The 18,578-nt window shown below is 46.4% G+C and overlaps 1 protein-coding gene across 1 annotated transcript in view; it reads left to right on the top strand.

The window, feature by feature from the left end:
• The window catches only part of Setd4 (SET domain containing 4), a 79,208-nt gene extending 62,060 nt beyond the window's left edge, over positions 1–17,148 (top strand). The window contains 8 exon segments of the mRNA XM_076549230.1: positions 3,087–3,165; positions 4,127–4,249; positions 4,636–4,691; positions 4,693–4,775; positions 6,415–6,573; positions 9,804–9,922; positions 10,887–10,958; positions 16,427–17,148. Coding sequence (XP_076405345.1) covers positions 3,087–3,165; positions 4,127–4,249; positions 4,636–4,691; positions 4,693–4,775; positions 6,415–6,573; positions 9,804–9,922; positions 10,887–10,958; positions 16,427–16,561 — 826 coding nt within the window. The 3' untranslated portion in view covers positions 16,562–17,148.
• Positions 17,149–18,578: the final 1,430 nt, after the last annotated feature.

The following is an 18,578-nucleotide window of genomic DNA, read 5'->3' as shown; positions in this document are numbered from 1 at the left end:
CACTTGCTGATGATGGCTTACATCCCACCAAGACCTTTAGGACTCCCTACTACAAGAGCTTTCTCTTTGAAAATGTTGTCCTACTCTTAGTGGGAACTATTTGATTTCTTTCCATTTAGTATGCTGTTGGCTATAGTTTTTTTTGTGTATTGCTGTACACTGTTTTGATCTCTTTCCTTGTTATGGGTCTGTCTAAACTGTTTATTTCATCTTGATTTAATTTTGTTATGCTGTATGCATCTAAGATTTCATCCATGTCTTTTAGGCTTTTCAGTTTCATGGAATACAGATCCTTAAAGTCTGTTCTTCTGAGTGTCTATAATCACTCCACATGGCTCTATTGCAATTTCTCCCCCAGCTCTCTCTCTCTCTCTCTCTCTCTCTCTCTCTCTCTCTCTCTCTCTCTCTCTCTCTCTCTCTCTCTCTCTCTCTCTCCAGGTTTTCTCTCTGTAGCCCAGGCTTTATCAAACTTTGTAGACCAGACTGGCCTTAAAGTCAGAGTTCCATCTGTACATCTGCCTTCTCATCCCAAATGCTGGGATTGAAGGCATGTGCTACAGAAACCCATAAAATTCTTGAAACGTTTTAATTTCCATATTTCTTCTTAATGATAATCACCATTCAGTACTGTGCTCTTTAGTGTCCTTAAGTCTGTGTACTGTCTATAGGTTTTTTGGTTTTTTTTTGGTTTGTTTGTTTTTTTGCTACTGATATATTGCTTAATTTCTTAGATAGTCAGATAGAATGCAGGATGGTATTTAAATTGTCCTGTGTCTGTTGAGACTTGATTTGTGTTCTAATGGGTGATACATTTTTGAGAAAGCTCCGTGGTCTGCTGAGAAGAATAAGCATATGTGTATTCTTTAGTGTGTGGGTAGAATGTTCTATAGATGTCTGTTAGGTCCACTTGATTTCTTTTTTCTTCTCCTTTTTGTCTGCCTGCCTGACTCTGTCTGTCTGTTTGTTTGAAAAAAGGTCTCTCAGCCAGGCGTGGTGGCACACGCCTTTAATCCCGCACTCGGGAGGCAGAGCCAGGTGGATCTCTGTGAGTTCGAGGCCAGCCTGGGCTACCAAGTGAGCTCCAGGAAAGGCGCAAAGCTACACAGAGAAACCCTGTCTCGAAAAAAACCAAAAAGAAAAAAGAAAAAAGGTCTCTCTATTAATCTCTAGCTATCCTGGAACTCACTATGTATATCACAAGCTTTCTTCAAAATCACAGAGATCTGCCTTCCTCTGTGTGGGATTAAAGGCATGCATCACTAGGCCTAAATCCATTTGATTTCTGACATCATTTAACTGCCATGTTTCTCTGCTCAGATCTGGTCCACAATGCCTACCTATTGGTGTGAGTTGGGTATTGAAGTCACACCTTATCAGTGTTAGTCAATCTATGAATTCACATTTAATAGCATTTTTTAAAATGGGTGGTTCTGTGATTAGCGTCTATATGTGTAAGATTGCAGTATCCTCCTGGTAAGTATACAGTATCACTCCTTATCTCTCTTGACAGTTTTATGTTAAAGTCTACTTTATTAGAGATTAGAATATCTAACCTGCTTGTGTCCTAGATTCATTTGCTTTTGCACCCTTACCCTGAGGTCACATCTATCATTGATAATATGCTGTGTTTCCTGGAGGCAGCAAAAAGATGGATTCTATTTTCGGATCCAATCTGCTAGTCTATCTTTATTGGGGACTTAATGTTCAGAGTTATTATTGACAGATATATGCTAATTCCTGTCATTGCTTTTTGTTTTGTTTTGCTTGTTTTTGATTTTGTATTTTGAGACAAGGTTTCACCATGTAGTTCTGGCTGTCCTAGAATCCACTGTGTAGACCAGGCTGGCCCCCAACTCACAGGGATCCTGCACCACCACTCCTGGCTTTGTCATTTACTCTGTGGTATTCTTTGACCTCTTCTGATAGACTGTTGTAGTGCTGCCTATTTATTCCCTGTGACTTCTTAGCTATGTTTGTCCTTCTCCTCAGAGCCCTGTATTTCTTCCAGGGTCCACTGTAAAGCTGAATTAGCAGTCACAAATTCTCTAGATCTGATTTTATCATGGAAGTTTTTATTTCTATATCAATTGTAATAGGTAGCTTTGCTGGATATAATAGTCTGGGTCAACAGTTATGATCTTTCAGAACTTGGAATGCATCTTTCCAGGCCCTTCTGGCTTTAAAAGTTTCCTTGTGTGCATGCTTTTAATCAAAGCACTTGGGAGGCAGAGTTGTGTGGTTCTCTATGAGCTGAAAGCCAGCCTCGTCTACATAGTGAGTTCCAGGATGGTCAGGGCTATGTAAAGAGACTCTGGCTCAAAACAAAATAAAATTTCCATTGTTTCTATTCTACCACAGTTTGTTTAAATAAACTGACCAGTGTAGAAATTGAAGCCCCAATAAGAGTAAGCTGTCACTCACAGACAGGAAGAATTCTAACTCTCCAATGACTTGTATCCTAGGGCATAACAGTGTACTTCTGAACACAGATTTTGGCAGTATATGAATAGTATAACTTTACACCTTTAAGAGTCCATGGCTTAAATCATTTCTTGGACCAGAAAGTGTCTCCTCACTTCACTTGTTCTTCATACATATGCAAATATATGTCAGTGCCTTTGTATAAAGACCTGGATCTATATGTATTTTTTTTTCTTGTGTATTATATATGTGTATGTATGTACTCATATGTATAGCCTATATGGACAGGTATGTTTATTTGTATGTATTATACATGTAGGAGTATGTTTACTCATATCACACATGCATGTGTATTCATGTGTATCACACATAGAATGAGGTATTGCGCTATGATAACATATCTGTGCTTATGGATATATGTTTTGTGAAGACCAGATTTTACTCTGATTACTAAAATGCTGAGGAGGATCACTGCAGCCCACTGTAGAACTATTCTAGCTGGTTCCCCTGTACCATTATACAAAACCTTCTCTAAGTACTGCATGAATACCAATCTCAAGATACCCATTCATTGAAAGTACCCATACTGGCCTGGCCTCCCCACAGCAGGCTGCAGACTTGTGTTCTGGCTCAGTCTAATGGGATCCTCTCTCTTGTTCCCCCAGCGTTCTTCTGGAGGATGGGAAGGCCACAGTGCCCCTTCTGGCAGAGAGACTGACCACAGAGCTCATCTCACACATCTGTGTAAGCCTGGGTGGCTGTGTCTTCATAAAGCTGAACCTGGACTGGGACAATCCTGGGCACATGAACTGGTCAAGATCTCTTTGCTCAGACATGTGGTATTTGGGAAATTGTAACTCTAGCATCAGAAGGATTTTGCTGGTTCTTGCTGCTGTCACCTTTGATTTTGAGGCATGGCTGTGAGCTCCTCATTCTGGAGCTGATCTCAAAAGCTAGAGTTCAAACAGGTTCTTCAGATAGAAGCCATGTTCACTTTTCTCTGACCTGGTGTCTCAAATCACCTTAGTGATCTGGGGTGTTGACTATACTCAGCAATGTGGATTTAGTGTGTAGACTTGCTTGAGGACTGGCTGTGCAAAGACTCAGCAGTGTTCTTCCCCTGGACTGCTCCTGTGTTCAAGGTATTCCTGCAGCTCCAGGATATAGGTGCAGATCAGGGCATCGGCAGGGCACCATGATCTTGTGTGACCCTCAATGGGCCATCTTGATGCTGACAGATCAGGCCTATTCTTGCTGAGTTCAGTGTCTTGAGATGACTGGGGACAGCAAAGTTATAGGAACCTTCCTTTGAAACAACAGTACCTGGCAGCATTTGACCTGTTGAGAACAAAACAAATGTTTAGGAGTCTTGTATTGTTATAACAACCCCTGTTTCAGAAGCTATTAGAAGGTGCTTTGTGACATTTCCCTGAAGAGAGTTCATGTCCCTGATACAGAAGGACATATCTCTGGCTGGCTCTTTAAGGAGGCAACCATGATCAGTGGACAGGGTTGCATTTTAGATGCAGGCATGGGCAACCGTGTATAAAGGGATGTTTCTCAAGTGCTGCTCTGCACCAGGGAAATAATATCAGGACTTCAGAATGCTTCCCACGTGTCATGGTGACTCTGTAGAGTAGGCTTGAGGCCTCATTTGCATTTCCAGTCTATATTTCTATGTCCCATTTACCTCTTTCCATTTCAGAAATCTCTGCCTTTGTTAGAAAATCAAATAAAGAAGTGTCACCAGACTGCAAGTGAGGAGCTGCAGAAGTATGGTGCAGACATACCAGAGGATGACAATGAGAAAACTTTCTTCCTGATTGAAGTGAGCATTGTCCATAGTTCTGGGCATGATGACTGCATCACTGTCTACACAGGAATCTCTTTCTGGTGCTCTTCAGATCTCATGCTTCCAAGGCTGATAGAGATGCATCCTGTGCAATTAGTGTTAAAAAGGAGTCAGGACAGAGATTATGGTTGAGTGCAGGGTGGAGATTGTGGGGGGCATTTTCATTTCACCCACACTGACAGAAGAGTTCTCCCTAAGAATCCCAAAGGAAGAAGGGAGGTATTTCCTGTTCCAAAAATCCCTCCCTTAATACTGTTCTGCTGAGCCCAGGATGAGAAGGTGTCTCATCCACTTTCCTTTTTACCACCTTGACCCCATACTTGAAAGATCTCTGCTGATACTGATGTTTTCCTTCTTGACAGAAAATCAACACTTTTAACCAGGACATCACTGCCATAGTACAAGGGGAGGAAAATGTGGAAGGGAGAATGTCGCCTGTTCACCAGGATCCGAAACGAGTTCTTATTGTGGAGTAAGGAGATTGAAAAAAATTTCCAAAATGGTAAGCATCTTGTCCAATGTGGGTTGCCATCCTTAACAATCATACACTCCATTGTTATAGACAATAGGAGACCATCACTTACACTTCATGGTGCTAAGATGTCTGAGGACAAGGCACCAGAAAATGAGGTGACTAGTGAGGTCTCCATCTCTGCTCCCAAGATGACACCATCTATCCTGTTCCTCATGTGCTAAGGATGAGAGACAAACACAGGATGCCCACTTCCACTCCTGGGGGAGTTGAAAGATGTCTATTTCCACTACTATACAAGTCCTCTTACAATGAACCTGGCATCACCTCCCCATGTCTTCACAAGTCCTTTACTCTGGATATTTATGTGTCCTTGTCAGCCCCTGTAAGGACACAAGATACAGTGGATTAGAGACCACCCTAAGAGACTCCTTTCTACTTAGTAATCTTATAAAAACCTCATCTGTAAATAGTCCCCTCCTGAGGTTCTGGGTGGTTAGGACCACAGCACAAGCATTATCAGGGAAGCAATTCAGCTCTTAGCATCTCTCAGTGCAGTATTTTAACCCAAGAAAGGAACAGAAGGAGTGCAGATACAAGGTACAAGGCTGGTGAGCCTTGATGACAGGATACTGAGTGAAAGCCAGCAGGACAGTCACAGTGGCCTGTGGTATGTGATTCCATTTCAGAAACACCCAGAGTACATACATGGTGTGGACAGAGCAGAGCAGGGGCTGCAGGGTTGGAGAGAGGGCAGAAAGGGAGGCACTGACTGCTGGTGAGAGCAGCAGATCCTGGAGGTGACAGAAACTTCACTGAATCAAGGGTTAAACTGTGGAGCTTGGCCCAAAACTCTGAATATATTAAAAGTCTTCTTTAATGAGCTAAGTTTTCTTTTAATTAAAAATATTCTGATGAACTGGATTGATGGCTCAGTGGTTAGGGACACTGGCTATTCTTTCAGAGGACCTAGCTTTGATCCACAGCACCCATAAGGTGACTCATAACCATCTGTAATCCATGGGATCTGAGGTTTCTCTGACATCTGGTGGTACAGTATGCACATTGTGCACAGACATTCATGCAGGCCAAACACCCATCCATATAAAATGATAAAATAAAAAAATAAAAACAGCTAGTTCATCACAAAGGAAGCTGGGGCCATCTGAGTCTGCTGCCCACTTCCAGTAGTGGGGAGAGGGACTAAGTGTTTTGTGTCATGAACAGGGAGGTCAGGTCACACTGGGGCCATCCAGGTGCTCACTAGCCCTGTCCTTTCCTGCTGAGGGACACCCTCCTCCCACTCAGCTCCTGATGCCATCTAGAGGCCAAAGGGCCTGTGAGTCATGTGCTCTGTCTCTTCCTCTTTGGTCAAATCCAGCTGGATTCAAAAACCCACACACTCAAGGTCTTTTTGAGGCCATGTCTTCCCCTGGTTTCCACCTGTTGGATTCTGCCGTGGTCTCTGGTCTGAGCTTGCCTTTTGCCTCAACTGAGGGAAGTGGCCTTGAGATTTCATTCTTCTCTGTAACCCCAAATATTTTCCAATTTGCAGATATTTATTTGCCTTGTTTTATCTCAGTAAATTCAGTAAGATCAGAATGGATTTGCTTAGGAAAATGTGCAAGATGGTTTTTAAAAAATATCTAATAGTCACCTCCTATTTTAGGTTATGATTCATTATATAAAGAAGTCTGGAAATTTGAAAAGCAATATCGAGGCCGAGAGCTGCCAGGGTTTGTGAACTACAAAACCTTTGAGACCATCATAAGAAACCAAATCAAAGTCCTGGAAGAGCCAGCTGTAGACATGCTGCACAGGGTCACAGGTGAGTGCTGCATAGGGTCACAGGTGAGTGCTGTACAGGGTCACAGGTGAGTGAGTGCTGTACAGGGTCACAGGTGAGTGCTGTACAGGGTCACAGGTGAGTGCTGTACAGGGTCACAGGTGAGTGAGTGCTGTACAGGGTCACAGGTGAGTGAGTGCTGTACAGGGTCACAGGTGAGTGAGTGCTGTACAGGGTCACAGGTGAGTGAGTGCTGTACAGGGTCACAGGTGAGTGCTGCATAGGGTCACAGGTGAGTGCTGTACAGGGTCACAGGTGAGTGAGTGCTGTACAGGGTCACAGGTGAGTGCTGTACAGGGTCACAGGTGAGTGCTGTACAGGGTCACAGGTGAGTGAGTGCTGTACAGTGTCACAGGTGAGGTCTGCACAGGGTCACAGGTGAGTGCTGTACAGGGTCACAGGTGAGTGAGTGCTGTACAGGGTCACAGGTGAGTGCTGTACAGGGTCACAGGTGAGTGAGTGCTGTACAGGGTCACAGGTGAGTGCTATACAGGGTCACAGGTGAGTGCTGTACAGGGTCACAGGTGAGTGAGTGCTGTACAGGGTCACAGTTGAGTGAGTGCTGTACAGGGTCACAGGTGAGTGCTGCACAGGGTCACAGGTGAGTGAGTGCTGTACAGGGTCACAGGTGAGTGAGTGCTGTACAGGGTCACAGGTGAGTGAGTGCTGTACAGGGTCACAGGTGAGTGAGTGCTGTACAGGGTCACAGGTGAGTGAGTGCTGTACAGGGTCACAGGTGAGTGCTGTACAGGGTCACAGGTGAGTGAGTGCTGTACAGGGTCACAGGGTCACAGGTGAGTGCTGTACAGGGTCACAGGTGAGTGCTGTACAGGGTCACAGGTGAGTGAGTGCTGCACAGGGTCACAGGTGAGTGAGTGCTGTACAGGGTCACAGGTGAGTGAGTGCTGCACAGGGTCACAGGTGAGTGAGTGCTGTACAGGGTCACAGGTGAGTGAGTGCTGTACAGGGTCACAGGTGAGTGCTGTACAGGGTCACAGGGTCACAGGTGAGTGCTGTACAGGGTCACAGGTGAGTGCTGTACAGGGTCACAGGTGAGTGAGTGCTGTACAGGGTCACTGGTGAGTGCTGTACAGGGTCACAGGTGAGTGAGTGCTGTACAGGGTCACAGGTGAGTGAGTGCTGCACAGGGTCACAGGTGAGTGAGTGCTGCACAGGGTCACAGGTGAGTGAGTGCTGTACAGGGTCACAGGTGAGTGAGTGCTGTACAGGGTCACAGGTGAGTGCTGTACAGGGTCACAGGGTCACAGGTGAGTGCTGTACAGGGTCACAGGTGAGTGAGTGCTGTACAGGGTCACAGGTGAGTGCTGTACAGGGTCACAGGTGAGTGCTGTACAGGGTCACAGGTGAGTGAGTACTGTACAGGGTCACAGGTGAGTGAGTGCTGTACAGGGTCACAGGTGAGTGAGTGCTGTACAGGGTCACTGGTGAGTGCTGTACAGGGTCACAGGTGAGTGAGTACTGTACAGGGTCACAGGTGAGTGCTGTACAGGGTCACAGGGTCACAGGTGAGTGCTGTACAGGGTCACAGGTGAGTGAGTGTTGTACAGGGTCACAGGTGAGTGCTGTACAGGGTCACAGGTGAGTGCTGTACAGGGTCACAGGTGAGTGAGTGCTGTACAGGGTCACTGGTGAGTGCTGTACAGGGTCACAGGTGAGTGCTGTACAGTGTCACTAAGAAATGCTTCTGCTGCTCTCAGCCATTTTATTTCTGGACAGGGGACAAAGGCAATGCTGACCCCAGAGCTGTCCTCTAGGGCTGGTTCTAGGTAGGCATTCTGTGCTTTAGATGCCAGTGTCGTGTTCAAGAATTCAGTCCATTCTCACCCTGTGGGCACAGAGAGGCCAGAGTCACCTAACCTTTCTGGTCCTTATCACAATCATGTAAGGAGCACACTCAGAGTCCTTCATGTAAAGTGCTGACCACCCTTAGCCTATACCGCTATTTATAATAAAGATAGTTCTCTAGAAGCCTGGGTGTACCTCCCTCTTCATTAATGCACAGATTGCTGCTCCTCGCGGTCTGTGTTCTGTTGTTGATAAAAAACACTGATCAATAGCAACTTGAGGAGGAAAGGGTTTATTTCAGCTCATAGCTCACACTCCATCATGAAGGGACATGAGGGCAGGAACTCAGGGAAGGAACCCACAGGCAGGGACTGATGCAGAAGCCATGGAGGAGTGCTGCTTACTGGCTTGCTCCCCACGATTTCTTATGTCACCCAGGACCACCTGCCTCCAATGGGCTGGACCCTCTCACATCAATCATTAATCAAGATAATACCCCCATAGACCTACCTACATCAACCAGAGGGAGGCATTTTCTCAATAGCGGTTCCTCTTCCCAGATGATCCTACCTTGGGTCATGTTGACCAAGAACTCACCAACACCAAGGTGCAGTCATTTGTTAGGAAAACTCATACAGTGTCCAAGGACAAGAGATGCTTCAATTGCCAGCCTCCCTTTGTGGCAGAGGCAAACCTAGAAGACAAGAAGAGCATCCTTCTCCTCTGGGCAGATACTCCCACAGACTATACTTCACTGGCCAGCCCTGACAGCGCCTAGGGCTGGGATGGGTGACGGAGAGCGACTTTATGGAACAATTTTGTGTTTCCCACTTCAAGTATTCCAATTTAGCCCTTACTGTGACCTTGTATGGCAGATATGAGCTCTCTCTTCTCTCTCTCTCTCTCTCTCTCTCTCTCTCTCTCTCTCTCTCTCTCTCTCTCTCTGTCTGTCTCCCCCCCCCTATCTCCCTCCCTCCTGTCCTGGGGCTTGAACTCAGGATGTGGGCACAGTTGGCAACTATTCCACCAACTGAGTGACATTCCCAGCTGCCAGTCATTTCTGACCAGGTGCTTTTAGTTACAAATAATGGAAAATTCCATGCAAATGGGCTCGGGATATTTTATCAAGGTATTTTATAAAAACCAAGACTCAGCTTCTGAAGGTAATTGCTGCTAAGCCAGAGTTCCATTCCCTGGACCCACATGGTAGAACGAGAGAACTCCTGAAAGTTGTCTTCCGACCTCTATGCATGTCCCATGACCCACGTAAACTTAAATGGGGCAGGTATCAGCTTTGCTTAACTAGGGTTTGAGGGGGCGCCTTCTGTCTTCTGGGGGAGGATTGTTCTCATGACCTAAGCAATGCAACCCATGTTTCCTTTTCTCTCCATTTTTTATCTCATCAGGCTCCACCCATATCAGGCCCTCTTCTAATGACCCCAAGATGCCTACTGGAGTAGACGATGCTCCCAACCCAGAACCAACAGAGAAGGGCAGGAGAAATTCAAGTGTCGATTGGTTTAAGGTAAATCATGTGTGTCCCCACCTAGCGATGAAATCAGAATCACCTAGATTCTTCTAGGTCCTAGAATGTGACAGAAAATGGGAGGGAGAGTGATTCCTCACAGGAAATTGGGGATATTGGGAAGAAGAGGGGAGAATGGATATGGATTATGGACATGGGCTGGATACAGGGAGCCAACAAATGAAGGTTTGCAAAACTGGTGATGCTTTGATGATGCTTTTTGAGCTGAACTGAGCAAATTCTCTATCCTCCTTAACATTTCCTGGAGTGAACAGCCTACAAGGGGCTACTTTCTTAATTGAATACGTATGATAGCTCCCACTCCTTAGCACTCCTGCGCACGGGACTCTTCATTAAGCCTCCAGGGGTTTGAGACGCCAGCTCTTGCCCGTGTTTCTTGTCTGTAATTCCTGGAAAGAAGCAGAGCCACGGCCTTGCCCTTGATGAATCACAGGCCGATTGTCTAGGCTGTGGATCATCACTCCTCCTTTTTCTTGTCACTACTGCCCCCCCCCCATAGCCATCCTCTTGTAGCCTGTTAATAGTCTTCTTGCCCAGAAGGAGCAGGAAGGAGGGATGGAAGGAGGAGAGAAGAAGGGGAGAGAGGCGTGGAGGGGGAGAAAGGGGGTGGGAGAAGGAAAGCAGGAAGGCCCGAATCAGCCAGCTTAGCTCTTAACCAATCCTGGGAAATTTCAAGGAGGAAGGTGAAAGGGAGTTATGACTTGGGGGTATCTTGAATGTCCACAGTCTGTGCTAACTCTATCCCTCCCCTGTCTTCCTTCGAGATCCTCAGACAGCTGAACCCAGAAAAGCATAGGCTGAGGAGTCCAGGAAGTTTCCTTAGGCAACCAGATGTTTCCAGAGGCTTCATTCCTTTGTGCTCTTCACTTACCATCTATCTCAAATAACTAACAAGGCTCAGGAATCACCCTCATCATCCTCTGTGTTACTCTTCAAAATCCAGGTGATGCTGACAGACGCAATCATGTGGGTCCGTGTTTTCCATCCCCAGAAGAGCTCCGTGATGTCTGCCGAGGTTCGTGTTTCCAGAGGAGAGAACCGTTGTTAGTTGCTTTGACTGGTCCCAGGGTTGGCCTCAAACTCATGATCCTCCTGCCTCAGCCTCCTCAGTGTGGAGTGATTATAGGCATGAGCCACCATGCCCAAGTTACTTCTTAAAGTAAACTTTTTAGAAAACTAGGACAACCGTTCTGAAATCTACAGAAAGGAGAATTGCAGTTTCCTCACGAAGGGAAAGTAGACACCGTCATCGCTAAATAGTAGACAAAGCCAGGAAAGGGGTGAGATGAGGGCCACAAGCAGGACTGTTCCTGTCACTGGCCCCTGTCACTCTTCAGCATTTGCCCCCCACCTCTCCTCACCACCCACCTGGACCCACCCTAACTCTATAAAATTGGTCATGATTTCTGGGGTATTGGACTCCTTCATAGAATTCAGACAAAAAAAAAAAAACCCAAGGTTAACTTTTACATTTTTATGTTGTGTGTATGGTAAGTCATATGTGTGGTACATGCATTTGAGTGTGTGTGTGTGTGTGTGTGTGTGTGTGTGTGTGTGTGTGTGTGTGTTAAATTATATGTGGAGGGTGTGTGTAAGCACACATGCAGACTTAGAAGCATGCATGCAGATGCCTGAGCAGGTCTTCAGGCATCTTCTGTAGCTCTCCACCTTATTGACCAAACTGAAAGCTCTCCATTTGGCTACACTGGCTGGCCAGCAAGCTCTTAGGACACACCTGTCCCCCACCCCACAGTGTTGGGGTTATGGGCACTGCAGTCAAGCCTGGCTGGGGGGGGAAATGGGTGCTGGGGATTTGAACTCGGGCCCGTATGCTTTCAGATCAAACACTCTTTTACTTATTGAGCCGTCTCTCCAGTCTTGTTAGTTAGTTAGTTAGCTAGTTAGTTGGTTTTAAGAACAAAATTTTCCCCAATATCTAGGGACAAAGAAGCCATTTTCTTGGATGTTTTATTTACCCCCAAGCACATGCTGGAGCAGAAGAGCACACCTTACTCTCAGGAGCAGTGAAGAGTAGCTGTCTGGGCCAGCCCCTTCACACCATTCTCTGAATTAGCCAGAGGCTCCAGGTTCAGTTATGAAGTGGATGGAACTGTTTTTAGATCCAGGCCCTAGCCCCACATCCTACCTGCCAGTCTTGGTTGGGACATGATGCTTCTTCCTTTTACCAGCAATGTGGCTTGGCCCTTGTCACCTTGTCTTGTTTGGCTCCTAGTTTTTGAGGTTTTAGTGCATGATTGGTTGTCACTGTGGTTTTCGGTGGCAAATCCACGGTGGGACAAAACTACTCACCTCATGGTGAGAAAGAGAAGAGGGACTGGGATTCCAGCATTTTCTGAGGACACACGCCCCCTGATCTAAAAGTCTCTAACAGAAGCCTGGCCCTTATGGTCTCCACCACCTCTCCATAGCTTCATGCTGAGGCCCAAGCTTACCACTGTGGCCTCTGAGGGACATTCCAGATCCATGCCACAGCATGCACCTCCCTTCTGATGGCCACAAATAGTCAATGAGTAAACTGAGTGGCGGAAGGAGCGGACCACAGTTGTATCCACAGGTAAGATCCCTCATGACGGCAGCTTGATCCAGAAAACTCTCAAGTGTCTGGCTGATGCAAGGGCCATCAGCATTTGTAGGTCCTTCTGACAACTTGGGATTGGAAATATCTGTTCTGGGTTGTGTGGTTTTATTTGCTTCTCCAACGTCACTGTTGACCTAATACAGGCACCCAGGCCCATGCAAAATGCTATGTATCTCTGTACCATGAAGTCATCCTGATTGGTAGGGTAAGTTTTGGCTGCTCTTATTATTAATAGCAAACTCCCTGTTCTGGTCACATTGGTAAATGCAATTCAAAGAGAAGTCACCTCTTTATTCAAAACACAGTGTGTTTCCTTTAAGGGAACTCACTGCTGCATTCACATTCATAAACACAGGTGAAAGAGATGTTGCCTCTTTGCTTAGAAACAACAGTGCTTTTCTTGGAGGCAAAGTCACTGTTCTAGTCACATTTACATAGGAAGAAACTGAAGCCCAGAAAAGACTGGTGACTGTAACTTTCCCGGGTCACAACACTAGTAAAGGGACAGGGTCATGTTCCAAAGCGGAACATACCTGACTCTGTGCTCTCTAACCACTGAACATCACTGCCTCTGCACCCCAGAAGACATGAGAGCTACATTCCCAGGCTAGGCTATCTTCTCTAGGTCCAGAGGCAACAGGCTCTTCCCTGGATTCTGGAGCCACCTCCTTCAGAAGGTGTGTTCACTGAGCCCCAGAGATTCACGTGGGATTCTGGAGAAGAATCCACTCCCTGCAGTCCAACAGGCTCCCAGACGAAGGAGGGGAGCGGATGCTTGCCTCAGCCATGCTCAGAAACTGAGGCTTAATTGCCCTGCAAGCAGCTTGTTAGCCGCTGCCCTGGCAGATGAGGAGAGGAGCAATAGAACCAGCCAATTAAGCAGCCAATGGTGCTGAACTAAATGTGACCTCCGACTCCATTGTGGATGTTGTTTCTCACCAGTCTGGATCTGGGGGAGAGAAAGGAAGGATGAGGGGAGGGTGAGTGGTGAGGGGACTCTCAGGCTCTCCTTTGTTTGTTAGGGGGATAGTCGCCTCAAAGATTCAGGGATTTCCAGCACAGGAAAGTTGGAGACAAGTGGTCTGTGCTGCTGCTGTAGCCCGAGGCAGCTGGCAGGTGGAGGTCCTGGGTTTAGAACAAAACGGACCAGGCTGGCCTTAGTGACTGAAGGAAGTATTTCGAAACAGGCCACAGGCTCAGTCTCAGAGGCACGTTTCTAAGGAGGAGATAATAGCAGGACTGGCCTGGGCTGCATGCACTTTCTGACTCACAGACTATACGGAAACTTCTCTTTCCTCTGTGTTCCCATCACTAGCCTGGTGCCTGGCAGGGCCCCCTCAGTCACCTCCAGATATCAGAAAGATACCTGAAATACTGCATCCAGAATCATGTGAACCTTGGGAATAGTGGGGTTAAGGGTTCTGACAGAAAGGGCTGATGCCATCTCCATGTCTGGTGGGAACTGCCAATCGGGCTGCTTCTGCCCTCCTGTGGGACAGCCAGGGAAGCATGGTGCTTGGTTAACCTACAAGAAACAGTGTGCCCTATTTGTAATAGCCAGAACCTGGAAACAACCTAGATGCCCATCAATGGAAGAATGGATGAAAAAAATGTGGTACATATACACGATGGAGTACTACTCAGCAGAGAAAAACAATGAAAGCATGAAATTTGCAGGCAAATGGATGGAACTAGAAAAAATCATCCTGAGTGAGGTAACCCAAACCCAGAAAGACAGTCATGGTATGTACTCACTCATAGGTGGATTCTAGATATAAAATAAAGAACAATCAGACCACAACCCATAGAACCATAGAGGCTATATATATAGCATGGAGGTCCCTAGGACGACTGTGGCTTATAATAAATTTCAGTTTTACTCAATTATTGAAAAAAAAATAGCCAAATGAATGGAAACACATGAACTATGAACCAGAGGTTGAGGGGCCCCCAGCTGGATCAGGGCCTCTGAATAGATGAGACAGTTGATTGGCTTGATCAGTTTGGGAGGCAACTAGGCAGTGGGACCAAGTCCTGTGCTCATTGCATGAGTTGGCTGTTTGAAACCTGGAGCTTATGCAGGGACGCTTGGCTCAGTCTGGGAGGAAGGGACTGAACCTGCCTGGACTGAGTCTACCAGGTTGATCACAGTCCTCGGGGGAGGACTTGTCCTGGAGGAGGTGGGAATGGAGGGTAGGCTGGGGGTAAGGGGAGGGGGTGGGAGAGGGGAGAATAGGGGAACCCATGGCTGATATGTAGAACTGAATGGTATTGTAAAATATATATATATATATATATATAAAATTTAAAAAAATATTATAAGTTAAAAAAAAAAAAGAAAAAGAAACAGTGTGCCAATCGGCTGAAAGGGCACAGCCCCCAGCCTGCAGCACCCTTAAAATCAACCCCAGTTCCAAGACCAAGTCCTCCTGGAGAACTCCAGCAAGGCCAGAGTGTGGTAGAGTTCTAGGATTTGGTTGGTCTGCCAGTGAGAAGCCCCTCTCGGGGAAATCTTGACTCGAGAGCAGCCATGCTGTTATCTGGGACTGCCACTGTGTTCCGAGGCTCTTCCTAACCAACTCTGTCTCTTTGCTATTTTTTTCTTTCATGGACAATAGACCCCATCCACCTGCCCATAAGCCTCTTGTACTCTTTGTTTTATTTTATTTTTATTTATTTTTTTGGTTTTCCAAGACAGGATTTCTCTGTGTTGTTTTGGTATCTGTCCTGGAACTCACTCTGTAGAACAGGCTGGCCTGGAACTCACAGAGATCCGCCTGGCTCTGCCTCCCGAGTGCTGAGATTAAAGGTGTGAGTATTCTTTCTTTTATTTTTTAAGAGTTGGGCCGGACAGTATTAGCACACGCCTTAAATCCCAGCACTCAGGAGGCAGAGCCAGGCGGATCTCTGTGAGTTCGAGGCCAGCCTGGGCTACCAAGTGAGCTCCAGGAAAGGCACAAAGCTACACAGAGAAACCCTGTCTTGGGAAAAAAAAAAAAAAAGAATATACCACCAAGAGCTGGTGAGATGGTGCAGTGGTTAAGAGCACTGGCTGCTCTCCCAGATGACCTGGGTTCAATTCCCAGCACCCACATGGCAGTTTACAACTGTCTGTAACTCCAGTTCCAGGGGATCTGACACCCTCACACAGACAAGTGTGCACATAAAATAAAAATAAATAAAATATTTTTAAAAACACACCATCAAGCCTAAGCCTTCTCATTTATTTAGTTTAGTCTGCCTCTCTCTCTCTCTCTTTCTCTCGTGAGTGTGTGTGCGTGTGAGAGAGAGAGACAGAGAGAGACAGAGAGGCAGAGAGAATGAACTCATGTGGGGGTAAGAGGACAAATTTGAGGGGACCTGCCGGGTGCTTCCACCCACCCAAGCCATTGCTCCACCCCCTACTCCTGCAACCTTGGCTCCGTCTTCTTTTCTGTCCCTTCTAGCCAGTTTAGGACATGCTCCCCCCCAAATATGCCATCTTGTCGTTTGAGAAAACAGCAGATTATAAAGCCTGGGACAGTCATTGTCACCTCTGCTTTCCTTATGAGCAGCCAGCAGGCCCTCTCTGGAGAGGGACCACTGTTACACCTGCCGGAAAGCAACATCTTCAACTCGCCAGTCCTGCCTGGTCTGGAATTTGCTTACTCGGTAGACCAGACTGGCCTTGAACTCACCATGGCCCATCTGCCTCCGCCTGCCAAGTGCTGAAGTCTCTCTCTCTCTCTCTCTCTCTCTCTCTCTCTCTCTCTCTCTCTCTCTCTCTCTCTCACACACACACACACACACACACACACACACACACACACCACCATGCCTGGATTTTTTATTTTTTTTTTAAGACAGAGTCTTAGCCGGGTGGTGGCACATGCCTTTTATCTCAGCAGAGGCAATGGATCTTTGTGAGTTTGAAGCCAGCCTGGTCTACACAAGGAAAAACCCTGTCTCAAGAAACCAAAAAGGAGGAGGAGGAAGAGGAACAGAAAGAAGGGAAAAAGAGAGAGAGAGAGGGGTCTTAAAGGACAAGCTGTCCTTGAACTCCTGACCTTCCTCCTGCTTTTACAGAAAAAGTACTGGTATGTAAAACCACACAAAGCACTGTAAAATCTGTCGTGAATAAAACTGCATGTTTTCCTCCCATGAGTGTGTGTGTATGCGTGTGCAAAGGAGCTACACAGCAACTGTGAAGGTCAGTGGACAGATTTGTGGGGTTGGTTCTCTTCTGCCACGTAGGTCCCAGACGCCAAAATCAGGTGTAGGCTTGGCCGCAGACACCTTTTCCTGCCAAGCCGTCTGGCCCTCCCCTGAGAGTGAGGACTTCTTAATGCTGCTAGTTTTTTAGGAACACAGAGCATGGACAACACTCAGTATTGCCACAAGTGATGTACATACGTCCATGGTACACAAACGTTAACCAGAGTATTACCTAACACCTCAAACAATCGTGGAAACTTTCCCAACATACGTTTACGTAAAATTGTAGGGGCAGAATCGTTACTTATGAAAAATGAACATTTAAAAGACTGAAGATATGTACTATCTTATTATGTATTTTAGAGAGCAAATGCTATTATACTTGGGTTGAATTTTTTATTCTAGCCATTTTGGAGTAGTTTAGAAACTGTGGTTCTCTTATAAGTAAATACAGATTTTAACAAAGCTTCATGGAAACAGTGTCATCCTTTACGTCAACTTTCCTTTCTTCCTATGTCTCTATAACTTCTATTTCTTTTTTCTTTTTATTGGAATGGTATAGTGAGTAACCCAGTCTGACCCTGTAATCCATTATGTAACCTCCAACTTGCAGTAATCCTCCTGCCTCAGCCTCCCAAGTTCTAGAAGTACAGGTGTAAGTCACTATGTGTAGGTAGGTTGTTTTTTTTTTTTTGTTTGTTTGTTTGTTTTTTGTTTTTTTCTTCTAACCTCAAACCTTTCCTCATGGCAAACTTTTTATTTGGGAGATTTACAGAAATGGCCCAGAACTGCCCAAGAGTTCTGGGACCTTCTCACCTCTCCTTACCCTGTAACTTGGGAGTTATGGAGGTGCGCCCTGGGGGCGGGGGGGGGGGGGGGGGAGGAGAGTGACGTGTCCACTCTGAGCTCCAAGGCTGTTGGAAAGAGTCTGTCTCTGTGTCTGAACATTTGCAAGCAGAATGTCCCATATCTGGTGCACGCTGGGTCTCTCTCCATTATAGAGAACTCAGCGCTGGTACCCACTGGACTTCCCAGCCCCTGCTCCCCAATTTGTGCAGCAGGTCGGAACCTGTGCTACACCCACTAGTCCTGGGGGCCATCCCCTCAGAACCCCGCTGGAGGGCTAGGGCCTTTGAAATCAGATGAGGGCTGCAAGTGGCAGCTGTGTTTGTTTCCTTAATTAAAGGTTGAATCATTAAAATGACTGTTTCCTGGAAATAAAGAGATTTAAGCAGGCCTCCTTTCTCCCCTGCCGCCTCCCTCCTCTTTTTCTAATTTGTCTCCCAAGGACTCCAGCTCCATGTTAAATAGCAAAGATTATCTGTGTTTCCATCTTGGGACCCAAGTGGCTCCACAACAATCTCTTATCTGAGCCCGCCTGGGGGCAAGCGGCACTGGGGCCGAATTCTTTCCAGTATTAACCGCCATTCAAATGGACAGAGGAGCGGAAACTGAACTGGTGCTTTAGGGTGGGGGCCCGCAGGGTGGCCTCAGACCTTCCTTAGGTATTTTTTTCCTAGCCATCTTCCATGGAAGGAAGGTTAGGTAACTTGGGGATTTAAGACTTTACTAATAGAGAGGAGGGGAAATACGTGAAAAGTGCTTAGGAAAGCCCAGTAGATGCTCAAGTTACCAAGTCAAAGCACTCCAAGTTACCTAGTCAAAGGTACTCAACTAGTTACTTAGTCAAAGCACAGTGGGTACTCAGCTAGTTAATTAGTCAAAGCACAACAGTGGATACTCAGCTAGTTACTTAGTCATTGTTAACAAATATAAGGCCTAGGAAGAATGAGTGAAGAGCCAGAAGTCTGTTTTAGAGGATGATGGAAATGGGCAGTTGGA

This window comes from Peromyscus maniculatus, chromosome 12 (genome assembly GCF_049852395.1).
Source record: "Peromyscus maniculatus bairdii isolate BWxNUB_F1_BW_parent chromosome 12, HU_Pman_BW_mat_3.1, whole genome shotgun sequence".
Taxonomy (NCBI): Eukaryota; Metazoa; Chordata; class Mammalia; order Rodentia; family Cricetidae; genus Peromyscus; species Peromyscus maniculatus.
This window is presented reverse-complemented; position numbering and strand designations above follow the sequence as displayed.